General features: G+C 53.0%; 1 protein-coding gene across 1 annotated transcript in view; it reads right to left on the minus strand.

Annotated features, from left to right (window-relative positions):
- The window catches only part of LOC138275894 (kinesin-like protein KIF17), a 1,877,333-nt gene that overhangs the window by 415,208 nt on the left and 1,441,575 nt on the right, over positions 1-20,550 (minus strand). Inside the window, exon 14 of the mRNA XM_069219138.1 lies at positions 3,547-3,588. Coding sequence (XP_069075239.1) covers positions 3,547-3,588 — 42 coding nt within the window. The remainder of the gene's footprint in view (positions 1-3,546; positions 3,589-20,550) is intronic.

The following is a 20,550-nucleotide window of genomic DNA, read 5'->3' on the forward strand; positions in this document are numbered from 1 at the left end:
TCGTCTCCCTCCTCCCTCCCTGTGACGTCTACACTCACACCTCCATTCACCTCACCATCAGCCAGTGTTTCCATCACCAGCACACCCTCCACTCCAGTCCGCACAAGTGCAGTCACCACCCCCACTGCCATTTACACGTCCCCTGTGTCCTCTCCCACTGTGTCTGTCACCCCCTCTTCCACACCACACAAACGCAGCCACCCACCCACCCAACAGCCATCCACCTCACGACAGCCTATCCCTCCTGCACCTGCACCCAAAGACAGCAAACGTGACTCACCTATAACCACATCCTCTCCCTCCACTCCCATTCCCACTGTACCTACACTCTCCATTGTCCCAAGAAGCTCTTCCTCGCCACTACTAACTTCTTTCCTGACCCTGAGCCCCCCCCTCCTTCTCGTCGGGGTAAGAAGAGCACCTCAGCCACCACCAGCCCTGCAGCCCCCTTGACAAGGGTGCAGGGGTATTGGAGCCCGCCAGCCCGCATGTCTGGATCTTCGCCCAGCAGCAAGGGGACAGCCAGCCCACCCCCTGGGAAGAGGAGCAGAAGGCGGAAGGGGCGCCGCAGGAGCCCGCCTTCTACATCCCCCCCGGACACCACCCAGAGACAGTCACCAGCCACAGCTCCAAAGGGAGGAAAGGGCCACAGGCCCACGACTAAGGAGGGCAAGGGCAGCAAGTCGGAGAGGTCAGGCAGCAGGCCTGCTGCCCAGGAGGAGCCCACAACCCCCATAGCCGCTGCCCCGGGAGGAACCGGCACAGCTGCCCCGGGAGAGCCCACCACCCCCATAGCCGCTGCCCAGGGAGGACCCAGCCCAGCTGGCCAGGAGGGCCCCACCACCCACAGCCCAGGTGGGCATTGAAGGAGCACCATCCCCGCTGCCCAGGAGGGCACCACCAGGCAATGAACAGTTGGCCATAGACCGTCCGCCGTCTCCAGAACCGCTGAACTGGGCCCCGCCGTCTCAAGCACCGCTCCGCTGGGCCCCGCCGTCTCAAGAACCGCTGAACTGGGCCCCGCCGTCTCAAGAACCGCTGAACTGGGCCCCGCCGTCTCAAGAACCGCTGAACTGGGCCCCGCCGTCTCAAGCACCGCTCCGCTGGGCCCCGCCGTCTCAAGAACCGCTGAACTGGGCCCCGCCGTCTCAAGCACCGCTCCGCTGGGCCCCGCCGTCTCAAGAACCGCTGAACTGGGCCCCGCCGTCTCAAGAACCGCTCCGCTGGGCCCCGCCGTCTCAAGAACCGCTGAACTGGGCCCTTCAAGGCAAGGAGCGCTGAACTGGGCCCCGCCGTCTCAAGAACCGCTCCGCTGGGCCCTGCCGTCTCAAGAACCGCTCCGCTGGGCCCCGCCGTCTCAAGAACCGCTGAACTGGGCCCTTCAAGGCAAGGAGCGCTGAACTGGGCCCCGCCGTCTCAAGAACCGCTGAACTGGGCCCCGCCGTCTCAAGAACCGCTAAACTGGGCCCCGCCGTCTCAAGCACCGCTCCGCTGGGCCCCGCCGTCTCAAGAACCGCTGAACTGGGCCCCGCCGTCTCAAGAACCGCTCCGCTGGGCCCCGCCGTCTCAAGAACCGCTGAACTGGGCCCCGCCGTCTCAAGAACCGCTGAACTGGGCCCTTCAAGGCAAGGAGCGCTGAACTGGGCCCCGCCGTCTCAAGAACCGCTGAACTGGGCCCTTCAAGGCAAGAACCGCTGGCCCTTTGGCAGACGTGGCAGGGCAGGATCTATCTCGGGCAGGGCTGCAGGATGTCCTCTGGCCAACTTGCCTCCTCCAGTGGCAGTGGGGTCTGTTATGGACTGTATGGACTGTGGCTTTGCTCTCCCCAGGATGGCCCAGTGGGCAGGCCACCCACTGTATGGACTGTATGGACTGTGGCTTTGCTCTCCCCAGGATGGCCCAGTGGGCAGGCCACCCACTGTATGGACTGTATGGACTGTGGCTTTGCTCTCCCCAGGATGGCCCAGTGGGCAGGCCACCCACTGTATGGACTGTATGGACTGTGGCTTTGCTCTCCCCAGGATGGCCCAGTGGGCAGGCCACCCACTGTATGGACTGTATGGACTGTGGCTTTGCTCTCCCCAGGATGGCCCAGTGGGCAGGCCACCCACTGTATGGACTGTTTGGACTGTGGCTTTGCTCTCCCCAGGATGGCCCAGTGGTCATGGAGTCCCCTCGTGGATCTGGCGTTGTGTACTCAAGTGGCTGAGGTGCCCCCCCTTCCCTTCCCCCTGAGGTGCCTGTCCTATTTTCTTTCTGATGCCCCTGCAGTGTTCTCTCCGTGGAGTTCTTGTCGTGGGACTGGGCCTTGCCCCTTTGCACAGGACCCCTGTGATCCACGGACAGTGGTTGGACTACATTTAGTAGCTGTGTATATTTTGTACATAGTTTATTTATTTATTGGGATTACTGGTGTCATATTTCAATATATCTGCTCGTTTATGATCTCTTATTTTGGTCTTTGCATTATTTCGGAGGGGGGTGGTTTGTGGGTTGTGACAGTGATCTGTGGGAATGCATTGATGTGTGTGTTGTAGTGGGTGTGGGTGGGTGGGTGTGTGCCGGTAATCTTTTCCCTCCCCTGTGTCGTAGGTGCAGTACTCACCGATGTCTTCCGCGCCGCCGGGCGTGCTCCTGGTATATGAGCAGGTATAGGAGTGCGGGGATGACCTGCAACTCTGGTTCCATACTGCCGGAATCTCGCGTGGAGTGCGTAGAGGTGAGCGTTTTCCCGTTCGTAGTCTGTTTCCGCCGTGTTCTTATCGGCGGTGCTCCCGCCCCGGAAAAGGTGGCGGATTGGTGGGTCGTAATAGGGTGGGCGGTACATTGTCTGCCGCCTGGCTGTTGGCGGGAACCGCCGCGCTGTTTGTTTGTACCGCCGTGGCGGGCGGAGTGTTAAGTTGGCGGGCTGTGTTGGCGGTTCCCGCCAGGGTCAGAATTGCATATTTTAGACCGCCGGCCTGTTGGCGGCTTGGCCGCCGCTTTATCACCGACCGCCAGGGTCAGAATGAGGCCCTATGTATGGCCTCCCTTTGGGTGGCCTAATGTATGCTGCAGCCCATAGGGATCCCCTGGTACCCCAATGCCCTGAGTTCCTGGTTACCATATACTAGGGACTTATATGGGGGCACCAGTGTGCCAAATGTGGGATGAAATACAGAGTTTTGGGAGAGAGTGCATTATCACTGGGGTCCTGGTTAGCAGGATCCTAGTGAACACAGTCAAACACACATCCGGCAGAAAAGGGGGTAACCATGCCAAGAAAGAGGGTACTTTCCTACACCTACCCTGCCAAAGTTCTTGAGAAAACCATCAACCAACAGCTTGCTGAATACTTTGAACAAAACCACCTTCTTGACCCCTCACAATCAGGATTCTGGGCCAACCACAGCATGGAGACTGCACTGGTCACCTACACAGACCACATCATGACCCTCCTCAACTGAGCAGAAACAACAGCTCTAATTCCCCTGTTCCTCTCCGCGGCGTTAGACACAGACTCCCACCACACACTCCCCAACAGATTTAACAACAAAAGGATTCAACAAAATGCCCTCAAGTGGATCATCTTCTTCCTCTCAGGCTGCACTCAGAGTACCCACCATCCTCCTTTCACCTCCGCACCCAAGACCATCACCTGCCACATACCCAAAGGATCTTACCTCAGCTCCACCCTTTTCAACATCTATTTGACCCCCTCTCGCAGACAAGGACGCAACATAGTCTCCTACGCCGGCGACACCTAACTGATCCTCTCACTCACCGAGGTACCTCACAATGCCAAAACCAACTTCCACAACACCATGACGCAACATGGATGAAAGACAGCTGCCTCAAACTAAACACCACAATAAACAGAAGCCTTGATCTTCCGGAGGAAAACCTCCTTATGAGACTATAGTTGATGGCCAGCAGAAGAACTGGGTCTAACACCAACTTCATCACACCACACATGAAACCTCTGCATCATTCTAGACAGCCAACTGTCCATGAAACGACAAGTAAACTCAGTTGCCTCCTCCTGCTTTTACATGCTCTGAACGCTCTGCCGAATTTTCAAATGGATCCATACCAACACCAGAAAAATCGTCAAACACACACACACTGGTAACGAGGTGCCTCAACTACAGCAATGCTCTCTAAGCTGGAATTTCCACCAAGCTACTCAAAAGACTCCAGACTTTACAGAACACAGCAGCCAGACTCATCCTGAACCTCCCCAAATGCTCCAGCATCACCCCTCACATCAGAGGCCTCCACTGGCTCCTGATCCAAAAGTGTGCCAGTTCAAGATCCTCACACTCGCGTACAAAGCTCTACACAACCAAGGGCCGTCCTACATCAACCAATGACTAAGCTTTCAAGTATCCCGCAAGGCATCTGGCTCCTCCATGCTCAACCTCGCACACCTCCACTACATCCATCGCACCTGCAGCGGGGGCTGCTCCTTCTCCTACATCGTTGCCAAGTCCGGACAACCTGCCTCTCCACCTCTGGACATATCCCTTCTTGGCGGATTTCAGAAGGAGACTCAAGACATGGCTCTTTGATGGAGACGCTGCACCCTCAGCACCAAGATATCCCTAGGGGTGTTAGTGCTGCACTATACAAATGCGTTGATTGATTGTTAAGCCCTCCCCCCTCCCCGGAAGGTTTAACAATTTGTCACATTACCCGGTTCACAGAACTCTGTAAATCAGGGAGTTTGAAAAGCCAATGAAATGCCCATGGTATTGGCCCCTGAAGCAGACTAAGGCAATGCAGAGACTTGTGCAGCCTTGCCTCACTCGTTATCTACAAGGCCAGATAAAGCCATGCAAAGTTGCCTTTTGTGGCCTTGTACAAATGGGTCCGCAGCCTGCTCCACTGGTGTGTCACAAAAAGTTACGTACCAGCAGTGAAAGTATATGGCCGTTGGACTGCCACAACACATCATGCATGGACACCTGAACTTCATACACGCTGATGGGAACAATGCAGGCCACCTTGCACCATGAGGCCACTGTTTGCTACTTGGGCACATAAACACAAATATGCACTGTAATGGAAACCAAGGACATGTGCTTGTCAAAGGGGAAACAGCTCACCTGAGAGGGGGGTCACAGGTGGGGTATGTGAATTATCAACACATAGAAAAATGCCAAGAGGCATGTGTGCATTAGCTGTCTTGACAATACATAGCACACAGCTGCCCTGACATGCGTGGTGAGACCACATAGGTGTCATTTGCCATGGTAAGGAACATCAGAACTCATGCTGTGTACTAAATATTATTGGGACAGGGTTAATGCAAGTAATGTACATCAGAGGACCATGAGTGTTGAAACCAAAGCTGCTGTGTCGCCCTGGTGGGCCATGGGTGTGCAGTGCATTGTAAGTGCTGGCTGAGTAGGTTGAACTGCCACTGTGTCTGTGTGCCAAATGTGGGATGAAATACAGAGTTTTGGGAGAGAGCGCATAATCACTGAGGTCCTGGTTAGCAGGATCCCAGTGAACACAGTCAAACACACTGACATCAGGTAGAAAAGGGGGTTACCATGCCAAGAAAAAGAGGGTACTTTCCTACCCCTAACCTGCCAAAGTAGGTTAAAGACAGGGTTAATGCAAGTGATGTACATCAGAGGACCATGTGTGTTGAAACCAAAGCTGCTGTGTCACCCTGGTGGGCCCATGGTTGTGCAGTGCACTGTGAGTGCTGGATGAGTAGGCTGAACTGCCACTGTGTCTGAATGGGAAGACATTGCATAGCAAGGAGATCTGAATAGAGATTTGTACTTCAAAGTAGCCAGACCAGTACAAACTTGTGTTGCAGCTCAGAAGGGATGACAGAGAAGAGCCCATTGTGTTACAACACCCTACATGTGCTGTGGTCCTGGCTGAAGATGAAGCAGGTGGCAGGAGGGAGTCCGAAGGGAAAATGTCAAACCAATGTCACATATGTCTCAATTGAAGGATGTGAAATAGGGATCTGTGAAGGGATATGAAAAACTAGTGCACCACTACAAAGTGCAGGAGTCAGCAATGGTTGGAGACTGAGATTGATGTTCACAGTCATGTAGCAAACCGGGGTGGATGCAAATCACCAAATCAAGCAGTACTACCATGTGAGGTACAGCTTGATCCATAACCCTCAATAAAAACAAGATATTTCAGTACTTTGTCAAACATATTATTGGTGTTGTAGGCACATGCGAGTCAATGTATCATCTTTCTTACATCACTGTGTGGCAGTAAGTTGAGTCCCTGGCCCTAAATGAGGAGTGGCAGAGGAGGCATGTACAAGTGGGCAACCCTGAGTCAAAGGATATGTCACACCATGCAGACACTCAAATCTGACAAATAGCAACTGGAGTGAGTGTCAGTGCTAGCAATGTACCTAGTGTGCCATTGACCATAGCCTCTGCATTGGTACACAGTGTCCACTGTCCACAATGATGGAGTCAAAAGTGTATTCAATCATTTCAAATGGGGAGCCAGATGCGGGAAATACAATGGAAGTACATGCCCTCATTCCTACAGTCTAATAAGGTTATCTTGTGTGCTTAGAAATGTGCAGGATAAGTGTTACAAAAACAAACCTTGCTCACAAGAACGCACAACGTGCATGCAGGACAGCACAACAAAATAGACTGCCATAATGTATATTTTGAAACCCAGATGGCAGGATCGAACGAGTTACTTACCTTCGGTAACGACTTTTCTGGTGGATACATTAGCTACCTGTGGATTCCTCACCTCATGAATACTCCCATGGCGCCAGCATTCGACGGAAATCTTCTTACTAGTCTCTGCACGTCGACGAGGACGTCACTGTCTCGCACGCGACGCCGTCTGACGTCATACAGGCAATAAGAGGTCCTCGACGACGTGCAGACGTCAGTACCAATCATTTTTTACGTGCATGAGAACAACCAGGCAATGCAATGAAAGAGCAAGGCAACATCCATTATATTGTAAAAATACACCACATTGTATGGCATAACTGTAAATCTTTTTATGTACATATATATATATATATATAAAACTCTCTCTCTTAAAATATATACACACACCAAGTATATACATAAAGATATATACACATATACATATATATATATATATAAATATATTATATATACATCTATTGCACCCTCAAAGACCAAGAGGAGCGCACTCAAGGATTACTTGGCAAGACCATAAAGGCAACGGGGAGGCGGGTGGGACCGTGAGGAATCTACAGGTAGCTAATGTATCCACCAGAAAAGTCGTTACCGAAGGTAAGTAACTCGTTCTTCTGATGGATACAACTACCTGTGGATTCCTCACCTCATGAATAGAGTCCCAAAGCAGTACCACGCCCGGCGGTGGGTGCCTAAATGGTCAAACCAAGAAATCCTGCAGCACTGACCGTGCAAAATGGCCGTCCCTTCTAACCTCAGAATCTAAACAGTAATGTTTTGCAAAAGTGTGAAGGGACGACCAAGTTGCGGCCTTGCAGATGTCGACCACAGGAACACCTCTGGCTAAGGCCGAAGTGGCCGACTTAGCTCTGGTGGAATGAGCTCTAATGCCCTCAGGAGGATCCTTCTTTGCCAAAGAGTAACATATTTTAATGCAAAGAACAACCCACCTGGATAGTGTTCTCTTGTGGACTGCCTTTCCTCTCCTCTTGCCCACGTATCCAATAAACAGCTGATCCTCCAGCCTGAAATCCTTTGTTCTATCGATAAAGAAGCTCAACGCTCTCTTTGGGTCCAGACGGTGCAGTCTTTCTTCCTCTTTGGAAGGATGAGGCGGAGGATAGAACGTGGACAAAGTAATTGCCTGAGCCAAATGGAAGGGTGAAACAACCTTCGGGAGGAAAGCAGCCTTGGTCCTCAACACCACCTTATCCCCATAAAAAGTTGTATAAGGGGGTTTTACTGATAAGGCCTGCAACTCACTCACTCTCCTTGCTGATGTTATAGCTATCAGGAAGACTGTTTTTAAAACCAAATACCTCAAGGGGCAAGAATGCATAGGTTCAAAAGGGGACCCCATAAGGAAAGTCAGGACTAAGGACAAATCCCATTGCGGCATAACGAATGGCTTTGGAGGATATTGATTTAGAAGACCTTTCAAGAATCTGATAACAATAGGGGATTTAAATAAAGATGGTTGGTCTGGAAGACATATGAAGGCTGACAAGGCCGATAAATAACCTTTAATGGTAGCCACTGCACAACCTTTCTGCGCCAGAGATAGAGCAAAAGACAAAACGTCCGATAGATGAGCATGTAAAGGATCAATCTGCCTCTCTCCACACCACGCAACAAATTTAGACCACCTATTAGCGTAGATAGATTTAGTGGAGTGTCGCCTGGCCGCTAATATAACATCCACTACCTCAGGCGGGAGAGAGAAGGAACTCAGGTTGCCCCGTTCAATCTCCAGGCATGTAGGTGCAGACTCTGGAGGTTGGGGTGTAGAACCTGCCCCTGCGACTGTGAGAGGAGGTCTGCCCTGAAAGGGAGACGGAGCGGCGGGCACGTTGAGAGTTGGAGAAGGTCGGAGTACCACACCCTCCTTGGCCAATCCGGAGCTATTAAGATTACTAGAGCCCGGTCTTGGCGAATCTTCCTCAATACTCGAGGAATCAAGGGTATGGGAGGAAACGCGTAAAGCAACTGGCCGCACCAGGTCATTTGAAACGCGTCCCCCAACGCTTCCTGCATCGGATACTGAAGGCTGCAGAACAACGGACAATGCGCGTTCTCTCGAGTGGCGAACAGATCTACCCGAGGAAACCCCCACTTCTGGAAGATTAAACGGACTTGATCTGGATGGAGACGCCACTCGTGGTCTGCCGAGAAGTGGCGACTGAGACTGTCCGCACGCACGTTCAAAACTCCGGCCAGATGGTTTGCTATCAAGCAAATCCGATGGTCCTTTGCCCAGGACCATAGTCGAAGAGCTTCTCTGCAGAGAAGGTACGACCCCACTCCTCCCTGCTTGTTTATGTACCACATCGTGGTAGTATTGTCCGTTAGGACCTGTACCGACTGACCACGAAGGGAAGGGAGGAAGGCCTTGAGAGCCAGACGTACAGCCCGTAACTCTAACAGATTGATGTGAAAAATCTGTTCCTCTGGAGACCAAAGACCTTTGATCTCCAGATCCCCCAGATGAGCTCCCCACCCTAGAGTGGAAGCATCCGTTATGACTGTGGCCACTGGTGGCGACTGCTGGAACGGCTTTCCTTGTGAAAGATTGTTGCTTGCAATCCACCACTTCAAATCCACAGCAGCATCTCTGGAGATCTTGACAGTACCCTCTAGATCCCCTCTGTGTTGAGACCACTGCCTTCGGAGGCACCACTGAAGAGCCCTCATGTGCCAGCGAGCATGCGTGACCAACAGAATGCAGGAGGCAAAAAGACCGAGCAGACGAAGGACCTTGAGGACTGGAACTACCGCTCCATTTCGAAACATTGGAACCAAATCCTGAATATCTTGAATCCGCTGAGGCGGAGGAAAGGCCCGACCCAATGTTGTATCCAGTACTGCCCCTATGAACAGGAGGCGCTGAGAGGGCTCTAGGTGAGATTTGGGCTCGTTCACCGAAAAGCCCAGGTCGAACAACAACTGGGTTGTTGACTGCAGATGACGCAACACAAGCTCCGGGGACTTGGCTTTGATCAACCAATCGTCCAAGTAAGGGAATACTGCTATCCCCTTCCTTCTGAGCTCTGCCGCAACCACCGACATCACCTTCGTGAAGACTCGAGGTGCTGAAGTAAGACCAAACGGAAGGACCGCAAACTGGTAGTGTTGCGATCCCACCACAAACCGGAGATACTTCCTGTGTGACTTGAGTATCGGGATATGAAAGTAAGCATCCTGCAAGTCGACAGACACCATCCAGTCTTCCATGTTCAACGCCAAAAGCACCTGTGCTAGGGTCAGCATCTTGAACTTTTCCTGCTTGAGGAACCAATTCAAGATCCTCAGGTCCAGAATTGGTCTCAAACGACCATCCTTCTTGGGAATCAGGAAATACCTTGAGTAAACTCCTTGACCCCTTTCCTGCTCCGGGACCAACTCCACCGCGCCCTTTAAAAGGAGGACTTCTACCTCCTGTTCTAGCAACAGGAGGTGTTCTTGTGAACAATACGAAGGGCGGGGCGGGATGAGGGGCGGAAACTCCCGAAAGGGAAGGGTGTAGCCTTTTCCCACAACACTGAGAACCCAAGTGTCCGACGTAACAGTCTCCCATTTGGTGAGAAAATGCTGTAATCTTCCCCCTACAGGAGAGGAGTGAGTGGGAAATGGTGGAAGCCTAAGGCTGCTTCCCCTGCTGCACCCCGCCAGAGGATGAGGAAGAGGCAGAGTGCTGCTGAGAAGCTCCCCTGGTGCGGACCCTACCCCTCCCCCTAAAAGATCTATAGGGATGGGAAGAGGCAGGTTGCTGATATCTTCCCCGAAAGGAAGAGGAGGAAGAGCCACGCCCAAATCCACGAAACCTCCTGAAGAATCTGGAAGAGGCCGTGGAAGAAGGAGCTTGGAGTCCCAACGACTTAGCCGTGGCCCTGCTCTCCTTAAACCGTTCCAAGGCCGAATCAGCCTTAGCCCCAAACAGTTTGTCCCCATCAAACGGGAGATCCAACAATGTGGACTGTACATCTGCCGAAAAGCCCGAGTTACGGAGCCAGGCCTGTCTCCTTTCCACCACAGTTGTGCCCATTGCTCTGGCTACCGAGTCGGTGGTATCCAGTCCCGTCTGGATAATTTGGGTCGCAGCAGCCTGGGCATCAGAGACAAGATCCAAAAGACCCTGAGGAAGCTCTGTAAACGAAGAGGAGATGTCATCCATCAGAGCATGAATATACCTCCCCAGGATACAGGTTGCATTGGTGGCTTTTAATGCCAGACTGCAGGACGAAAAAATCTTCTTCGACTGCGCCTCCAGCTTTTTTGAATCTCTGTCCCCATTCACCGTCGGAAAAGAACCAGGCGCTGACTTGGACGAACAGGAGGCCTGCACAACCAAGCTCTCCGGCGTAGGGTGCCTAGATAGGAAACCAGGATCAGTTGGAGCCGTCCGATACCTCCTGGCCACGGCTCTGTGAACTGCTGGGGAAGATGCCGGCTTCTTCCACACCTCTAAAACCGGATCCAGCAGAGCGTCATTAAAAGGTAATAGAGGCTCCGCCGCGGCTGAGGCCGGATGCAACACCTCTGTCAAAAGGTTTTGTTTCGCCTCCACCACCGGCAAAGGCAGGTATATAGGTATATGAAATGTCTGTGTTTGACCCAATAATCGTATGCACATGTCACTATTAACTATTAACATATAGACCCTCATTATGACACTGGTGGCCGGTGGTGATAAAGTGGTGTAATACTGCCAAATTATGGCCATGGCGGATAGATCTCCGTTAGACAGCCAATGTACCACACCCACCGCCAGGGTTGGAAAGAACAGCCACCATGGTGATAGCCGCCTACAGCTAGGCGGAAGTCAATGATCCGCACACCATATTAAGAAACTCCAAACCGCCACCTTTTGCGGGGCGGTACCAACGACATCAAAGGCCTTGCTGAAACTGATCTCAGAAGGGAAAGGACTCACCATTGGAGACAGAGGGAAGAACCACGCCACCATGGAACCTGAACGGCATGTCTTCCCGATGATATTCTATGTTCTGCTCCACCACGAACACCAACGCTGGCGAAGACGACGACGGTGAGTAAAGACACCAAGTACACAAGGGAAGGGGAGAGGCAAAAGAGAGTGACACGCGCAACACACACCCCAAACACACACACACCATACACACAACCAGATGCATAAAAAACTATTTTACCCCGTAACTCGGCTGAATAATGCAAGGACAAAGCAATTTTGCAAAAGTGAATGTAATGATATCAACACAGTAGGAAAAATATGTTAGGCAAGATAATAGATATAAACATATGTACAGAAAAAGGGACACAGCCCAGTCCTCAATTTGCGAAGCCCGCATGGCCACAGGCCAAAGTTCAAGGCCACACATGTCACCTGCTTCAACATGGAGAGAACACTTCTGGGGCATCATTTGGTAAATAGGCAGGCACCTCAGGGGGACGGGGGGGCACCTCAGCCGGGAGATGTATCAAGACCACTGGATCTGAAGGGTGCAACATGCCCTGTGCTTGATCCTGGGGAGTGCAAGGCCACAGTCTCTCAGGTGGGTGTCATACCCACTGGTTCTGGAGGGGGAAACATGCCCTGTGCTTGATCCTGGGAGTAATGGGCCACAGTCTCTCAGGGAGTGTCATACCCACTGGTTCTGGAGGGGGCAACCTGCCCTGTGTTTGATCCTGGGAAGTGATGGGCCACAGTCTCTCAGGTGGGTGTCATACCCTCTGGTTCTGGAGGGGGCAACCTGCCCTGTGCTTGATCCTGGGGAGTGATGGGCCATGTCTCTCAGGTGGGTGTCATACCCACTGTTTCTGGAGGGGGCAACATGCCCTGTGCTTGATCCTGGGGAGTGTACGGCCACAGTCTCTCAGGTGGGTGTCTTGCCCACTTGTTTTGGACGGGGCAGGCCGCACAGCAGTCCATGGAGGCAGGATTACATACCGTCCCCCGGTGGTGACAGCTGCACAGTGGCGGTGCTGGTGGTGAGGGGAGGCTCCTGCCCATCCCCTGCAACCTCGGACGGCTGCACAGTGGTGGTGCTGTGGTGGGGGGAGGCTCCTGCCCGCCTCCTGCAACCTCGGGCGGCTGCACAGTGGTGATGCTGCCTGCAACCTCGGACGGCTGCACAGTGGTGGTGCTGCTGGTGGGAGGAGGCTCCTGCCCATTACCTTCAACCTGTGACAGCTGCACAACCATGGTTGGTGGTGGGGGCTCCATCACAGTTCCTGGTCCAGGCCCCTTTGTCTTCCTGCCTGCTGGTGCAGGCTCCTTGTTCTTCCTGCCTGCTGGTGCTGGCTCCTTGCTCTTCCTGACTGTTGGTGCAGGCTCCTTGGCCTTTCAGGTGGCAGGTGCAGGCTTCTTTCCCTTCTTGCCTGCTGGAGCAGTTTCTTTCCCCTCTAGGCTGGCTGGTGCAGGCTCCTTCCCCTTCAGGACATGTGGCCTGGATCCCTTTCCACCACATGTGGGTGCGGTGAGGACTAGGCCCGTGGACTGTGTGGCTGAGATGCTTGGCTGGGTTTTTCCTACCTTGGCCATACGTGAAGGACTCAGGGGGGGAAGAGGTCAATGGTGGATAGGAACAGTTCTCTAGGGACATTGGGGCGGGAAGAGGGAGAAGGAATTGGAGGTGTATGCTGCTTTGAGTGCAGGTGCATGGACTGTATGCTGTTGTGGGGTGGATGGCTGTTGGGTGTCTGAATGCTTGCATTTGTGGATTTGGAGGAGGGGACAGACACAGTGGGAGAGGACACAGGGGACATGTGCATGGCTGTTGTGGAGGTGTCTGCCAGTGAGGTGTGTGTTCTGCTTGGTGTGGTGATGCCGGTAGTGGATGATGTAGTGCATGCACGTGTGAGTGTGGGCGTAACTGGGTGGGAGACGGAGAAGGAGGGGAGACAGTGGAAATAGTGGATGCTGTTGTGTCTGCAACTGGATGGTGTTCATGTGAGTGCCTGTGAGATGAAGTGTGGTGCTTGTGTTTGCCTGTGACACTTTTGGGTGTTGTCTTGTGTGCATGCTTGTCTGTATGTGTGCTTGGGATAGGTTGGGGTTGAGGGAAATGGGACTGGGCAGTGGACATTGAAGGGGTGCTGTAGAAACAGGGACAATAGCTGCCACCAGAGAGGAGGCCAGAACTTGAATCGATCTCTGTTGGGCCGCCAATCCAGTGTGAATGCCCTCCAGGAATGCATTAGATTGTTCCATCTGGGCTACCAGCCCCTGGATGGCATTCACAATGGTTGACTGCCCTACAGAGATGGATCTCAGGAGGTCAATAGCCTCCTCACTCAATGCAGCAGGGCTAACTGGGGCAGGGCCTGAGGTGCTTGGGGCGAAGGAGATGCCCACCCTCCTGGGTAAGCGGGCACGGGCAACTCATTGAGGGGCTGCTGGGAGGGCGGTGCTGGTACAGGGGTGGCGGCTGTACCTGTAGCTGGGGTGGTGACAGAAGTGTCTGTCATCACCAGGGAGCTTCAATCGGAGGAGGTATCTATGTCTGAACTGTCCCCTCCACTCTCCGCCATGGTGCACCCCTGGCCTTCCTTTCCACTGGTGCCCTCACCGTCGGTGGACTCTGCCTCCTGGGTCCTGTGGGATGCAGCTCCCTCTGTCGCCGGCGCCTCTGCTCCTCCGCCAGATGATGCTAATGCACATCATAAGAACAGGATGACAAAACAAAAACAGGAGGGAAGAACCAAAGGATACACTGGGTCAGTGGCTGCACCAACACCACCATTGGCGTACACAGCACCATCACACACAGGGAACAGCCCTACGCAATATGCATTGCACTACCAGAGACGTTAGCGGCCAAGGCATGGGGGGGCACACACCGCCAAATGCAGTACACCAGGGACCCACGCAGCCCTGACCAGTAGTAGACGCCTACGAGCTAGGGTGCAAGATTTTCCCTTCTGAACCTTAGCCATCAGGGGACCTAGGCTGCAATGTAAGGCCTAGGGGCACCCACTGACACACATCCACCAGCCGGATACCACCCTACCATGCATAAGTTGTAATGATGGGCACTGTACTCACCCCCTTGTGGCTGCTGTGATGCCCTCAAACGCCCATCCAGCTCAGGGTAAGCCACTGCCAGTATGCGGGCCATCAGGGGGATCAGGGTTCGACGGGCACCCCTTCCTCGTTGGGGAGCATCCCCAGCTGGGCATCTGCCGTCTTCCGTGCCCAGCATCTCAGGTCCTCCTACCATTTGCGACAGTGGGTACTCCACCTGCCAAAGACCCCCAGGGCCCACACCTCCTTGGCGATGGCATGCCACATACCCTTCTTTTGATGGGCGCTGACCTGCAGGGGCAATACACACAGGAAACTAGATTCAGACTTACAGTCCTGCCTGTTACAAATATGGCCTACCAAACCCGTTTCCATCACTATTTACACACTATTGGCCCAGCACACAACCTGTATGCCGCCCAGAGGACATCCACCCACCCCCCTTACACGAGGCCTTCACACACACAATTCCATGCATTCATGCCACATGCATCGTGCTCACAGTGTACTCACCTGTTGGTCTGCAGGCACATACAGCAGTCCGTACCATACAAATTATAGCTCTCATTATGACATTGGCGGTAATTCCCACTTACCGCCATGCTGACTGCCGCCAACATACCGCAGCGGAAATCCATTCACCATATTATGACACACACACACCAATCCGTTACTATTCAGCCACATACACAATTCCGCCAGCCCAAAGGTCAGTGACAATGGCCCAGCACACAACCTGTATACCGCCCAGAGGACATCCACCCACCCCCCTTACACGAGGCCTTCACACACACAATTCCATGCATTCATGCCACATGCATCGTGCTCACAGTGTACTCACCTGTTGGTCTGCAGGCTCATACAGCAGTCCGTACCATACAAATTATAGCTCTCATTATGACATTGGCGGTAATTCCCACTTACCGCCATGCTGACTGCCGCCAACATACCGCAGCGGAAATCCATTCACCATATTATGACACACACACACCAATCCGTTACTATTCAGCCACATACACAATTCCGCCAGCCCAAAGGTCAGTGACAAAGTGGCGGTATCAAAACCCACACCGTTACGCCAACAGAACTACACATACCACATTATGACCCACGAATCACCACAACTGGAATTTAAAGGCGTGTTCAAAATACACAGACATATACAAAACAATACTACAGTCGTCAATTTGAATAACACACCTGGCACGCATACACACACCACACACCCACACCACTATAAAACACATACCCACCATACCCACAACTCCTTATGAATACAAACCATTGGCACGAGACAGACACCACGACTACAGACAAAACCAGAGCCTCACACCACCTACACATATACACCACCCATGAACCGCACATCACACACCCCAACACATCACCCTACACACCCTCACCTGCAAACCTCACACAACACCCATGGCACCACACAGATACCCCCGATTCTCAGAGAAGGAGCTAATGGTCATGGTGGAGGAAATTATCAGGGTAGAGACACAGCTATTTGGAGCACAGGTGCAGCAGATATCCATTGCAAGGAAGATGGAGCTATACAGAGGATAGTGGTCAAGGTCAAAGCCGTGGGACAGTACCACTGAACAAGGGGCAACATCAGGAAGAGGTGCAACGACCTACGGGGGAAGGTACATTCCATAGCCACAAGACACCAGCTCGCTATCCAGAGGACTGGTGGTAGACCCCCACCTCCTCCCCCACAACTAACGACATGGTAGGAGCACGTCTTGGCAATCATGCATCCTGAGGGCCTAGCCGGAGTAGCAGGAGGACTGGACTCTGGTAAGTCAACTCTATACTACTATCACCCTCCCTACCTAAATGCCATCACATATCTCCATCCTCATCCTCACTCTCATCACTCCACCACCTCCCACACACCCCACCATCACATCCACCCATCCCAATGCCAAGCCCTGCATGCACCACCAATGCATGGACATCACTCACAGCCCTGCATGGACACCCATCACCAAAGCATGCACACTAGAGAAAATCAGCTAGCCCACCACATACCAACCTACCCAAGTTAAAGCTGTCAGGGCAAATACAAACAAATAGGGCAACCCACCGATGCACAATATGTCACACACAGAAACAATAACACAGCATTTACATCCCCACAGGTATCCCAGCCAATGTCAGCGGAGAAAAGGTGCCAGCAATATCCAGTCCCCCAACTGAAGAGGCCCACAGTGATGACAGCAACTCTGGTTGCATGGATCTGGATGACCTCTGGACAGTTGGTTACCCAGGCCCAGTCACACACCACCACAGAGCCTCCCCCATCTGGAAACAAAACCACAGCACCCAACCAGTGCACCCATACCTCTGTCCCCAGGACACATCAATCAGCAGTGTGTCCACCACTACAGGGACCCCAGGGCACACCTCATACCCAAGATAATCAGGGACCTGGGGTAAGTGGCGGTCGGCATACGGTTCAGGGGACAGAGGCATAGGCCAACAGGGACACTGGAAGGACTACTGTGCACCTGGGGGAGGCCCAGTGAACCAACTCTTCAGGAGGCACTCACCGAAATCCTGGGAGCCTGCCAACATTCCAAGGATACGCTGGGCCAGATCCTGGACAGCGTGCAGGAGAACAGGTGGCTGCCGAAGGGACAGTACCAGTGGATCAAGGAGGACTTGCAGGCTATCAACACCACCCTGGTCTCCATTGCAGGGGTGCTTCGCAGACGTGGGCAACATTATGAGGGAGGCAGTCTCACAACAGCGGGCCCCTGCCACTAGCCAGACATCTGAACTGCCTTCCACCTCCGGTGCCGCTAGTGGACAGGAGGTCCCGCCAAAGGACCAACAGGCCACCAGCACCACACCCCCTGCAGAAGGAGAACCATCCTGCAAACGTTCCCTGCGATCCAGGCAGAAGCCAAAGAACATTGCCAAGATCCCCACCAGGAAATGAGACTCTCCTGATTGTCACCCTTGTGTCCCACTATGTCACCCTGACAACTTTGAACTGCCATTACTCCACTTCCTATGTCCCCTTGGACAATGCACCTGTGATACCAACAGACTGGACTCTACCATGGACATTCCTCCACCATCACCCCAGCCCACTGCACAGCCCTTCCACTTATTAGCACAGAAATAAACACCCTTGAATCACAAATCAATCTGGAGTCAGTCTGTACTTTCACAAATGTGTAATTGCAACCTCTCAGAAAAATAGCAATGTCAATGTTCATGTTCACATACCAATGTACGACAGTTGTTGAGCATCAGTAAACATAGCAGAAGGCAGAAAGTGGGACCCAGATCTGTGAAATGGAAAGCCAAATTGACATGTCAGGATCCATACACAGAGGTAAAAAAGCAGATTCATGCAATGTCCTGCAGTATTATGACAAGAGAGGAGCAGTGCCAGTCTCTTACCTGTGTCTCACTGGAAGTATTGCATGATAATGTTGTTTCGGTTGTCAATATCTTCTTCTTCTGCCTCCTCTTCTTCACTGTCCTCAGGCTCCACAGCTGCCACAAGACCAACATCAGGCCCATCCTCCTGCAGAAAAGGCACCTGACGTCGCAAAGGCAGGTTGTGCAACATACAGCATGCCACGATGATCTGGTACACCTTCTTCGGTGAGTAGTATAGGGAGCCACCTGTCAAAGGGAGGCACCGGAATCTGGCCTTCAGGAGGGCGAAAGTCCGCTCAATTATCTTCCTAGTTCACCCATGTGCCTCATTGTAGCATTCCTCTGCCCTTGTCCTGGGATTCCTCACTGGGGTCAGTAGCCATGACAGGTTGGGGTAACCAGAGTCACCTGCAAATTTCGAGGGACAACTTTTAGACATACTCCAACCCTTAGGGACTCACCCACACTCAGACACCTATGTCAACTGTGTTGGGACCTTGGGCTCACCTATTAGCCAGACACAGTGACTCTGGAGTTGCCCCATCACAAAAGGGATGCTGCTATTCCTCAAAATGTAAGCGTCATGCACTGAGCCAGGATACTTGGCATTCACATGGGAGATGTACTGGTCTGCCAAACACACCATCTGCACATTCATAGAATGGTAGCTTTTGCGGTTTCTGTACACCTATTCATTCCTGCGGGGGGGGGGACAAATGCCACATGTGCACCATCAATGGCACCATTGATGTTGGGGATATGTCCCAGGGCACAGAAGTCACCTTTCACTGTGAGCAAATCCTCCACCTGAGGGAAAACGATGTAGCTGTGCATGTGTTTCAGCAGGGCAGACAACACTCTGGACAACACGTTAGAGAACATTGGCTGTGTCATCCCTGATGCCATGGCCACTGTTGTTTGAAAGGAGCCACTGGCCAGGGAATGGAGTACTGACAGGACCTGCACTAGAGGGGGGATTCCTGTGGGATAGCGGATAGCTGACATCAGGTCTGGCTCCAACTGGGCACAAAGTTCTTGGATTGTGGCACGATCAAGTCTGTAGGTGATAATGATGTGTCTGTCTTCCATTGTCGAAAGGTCCACCAGGGATCCGTATACCGGAGGATGACGCCATCTCATCACCTGCCCCAGTGGACGTGCCCTATGGAGGAGAAGGATGAGCAGAGGGTCATACACCAAATTGCTTGCACAAGGGTGTTTAGAACATTTGTGATGTAATCGGTGTGTGGCGCTGTCTGTCCATATTCCTGGCCAAAAGTGCTGTGACGCAGTTAGTTGCCCTGCCATGTGACCCCCTGAAATGGCGGGTGCCTGACCTGTAAGGAGCGACAAAGGCAAATGAGGTAACTGCGCTGGCGTTGTGCTGTGTTGCAGTAGGCGGTCGAAGACCGCGGCGCAAATCAGCATGGGTTATCATTGGGCCCTATGGGTTCCAGGAGGCAATGACGATGTACGCCAGGGGTGACGGTACGCACTGCCGCAGACGTGGCTGCCATTTTCTATCTGTTCACTCACTTGATACCTGACCTTCAACAGTAGAGGACCTACACTGCAAGTGCTGCTGTGACCTGAGTCTGGAAGCAACAATGGCTACAGTGTCTGGGGAAAGGGCCCCTGCCTTCACCGCAGAGGAGTTCGACAAGCTGGTGGCTGGGGTCCTCCCCCAGTACACGCTACTCTACGGTCCTCCAGACAAACAGGTAAGTACACTTTGAGCATGATGCATGGGACATGAATGTATGGAGTGGCGTGGATGGTAGTTACAGGGGGGGGGGCAGAGGCCAGCATGTGAGGATGGTCAGTGTATGTTTTTCTGGGCCAGGGTGAGAGGTTTGTGGCCAATGAGTAGGAAGAACCTGACGGGAGTAACATCCATTCTTACTTCACTTTTCCTCTAGATCAGCGCCCACCAGAAGAAGGGTATTTGGCGTGCCATCGCCAAGGAAGTGCAGACCCTGGGGGTCTACCATAGACGGAGCACGCAATGTCGCAAAAGGTGGGAGGACCTGTGCCGCTGGAGCAAGAAGACGGCGGAGGCCCAGCTGGGGATATCCTCCCAATGTGGAAGGGGTTCCCGGCACACCATGACCCCCCCGATGTACCGGATCCTGGCAGTGGCATATCCTGAGTTGGATGGGCGCTTGAGGGCATCACCTCAGCCACAAGGGGGTGAGTACAGTCTCATTCAGCTGACTCTGTGCACTTTATGAGGTTTCTGGGTGGGGGAAGTGGGCTGTGGGTTCCCCTAGGCCAGGGCAAACGTGCCAGAATAGGACCCTTGTTAGGCAGGCTCAGTGGCACTCCAAACCCAAAAGCGGTTGTGACCCTCTACACCTAGTCAGGCTCCTCTGGGTTCCAGGTGTGCATCAAATGGGTCTAGGCAGAGTCCCCCATGGGCATGTGCTTTTCCCCTGAACTGTTAGTGCATGGGCTAGTGCATAGGGCTGCTCCCTGTGTGCTGTGTCCACC

The sequence above is a fragment of the Pleurodeles waltl genome, chromosome 2_2, assembly GCF_031143425.1.
Source record: "Pleurodeles waltl isolate 20211129_DDA chromosome 2_2, aPleWal1.hap1.20221129, whole genome shotgun sequence".
NCBI classification, from domain to species: Eukaryota; Metazoa; Chordata; class Amphibia; order Caudata; family Salamandridae; genus Pleurodeles; species Pleurodeles waltl.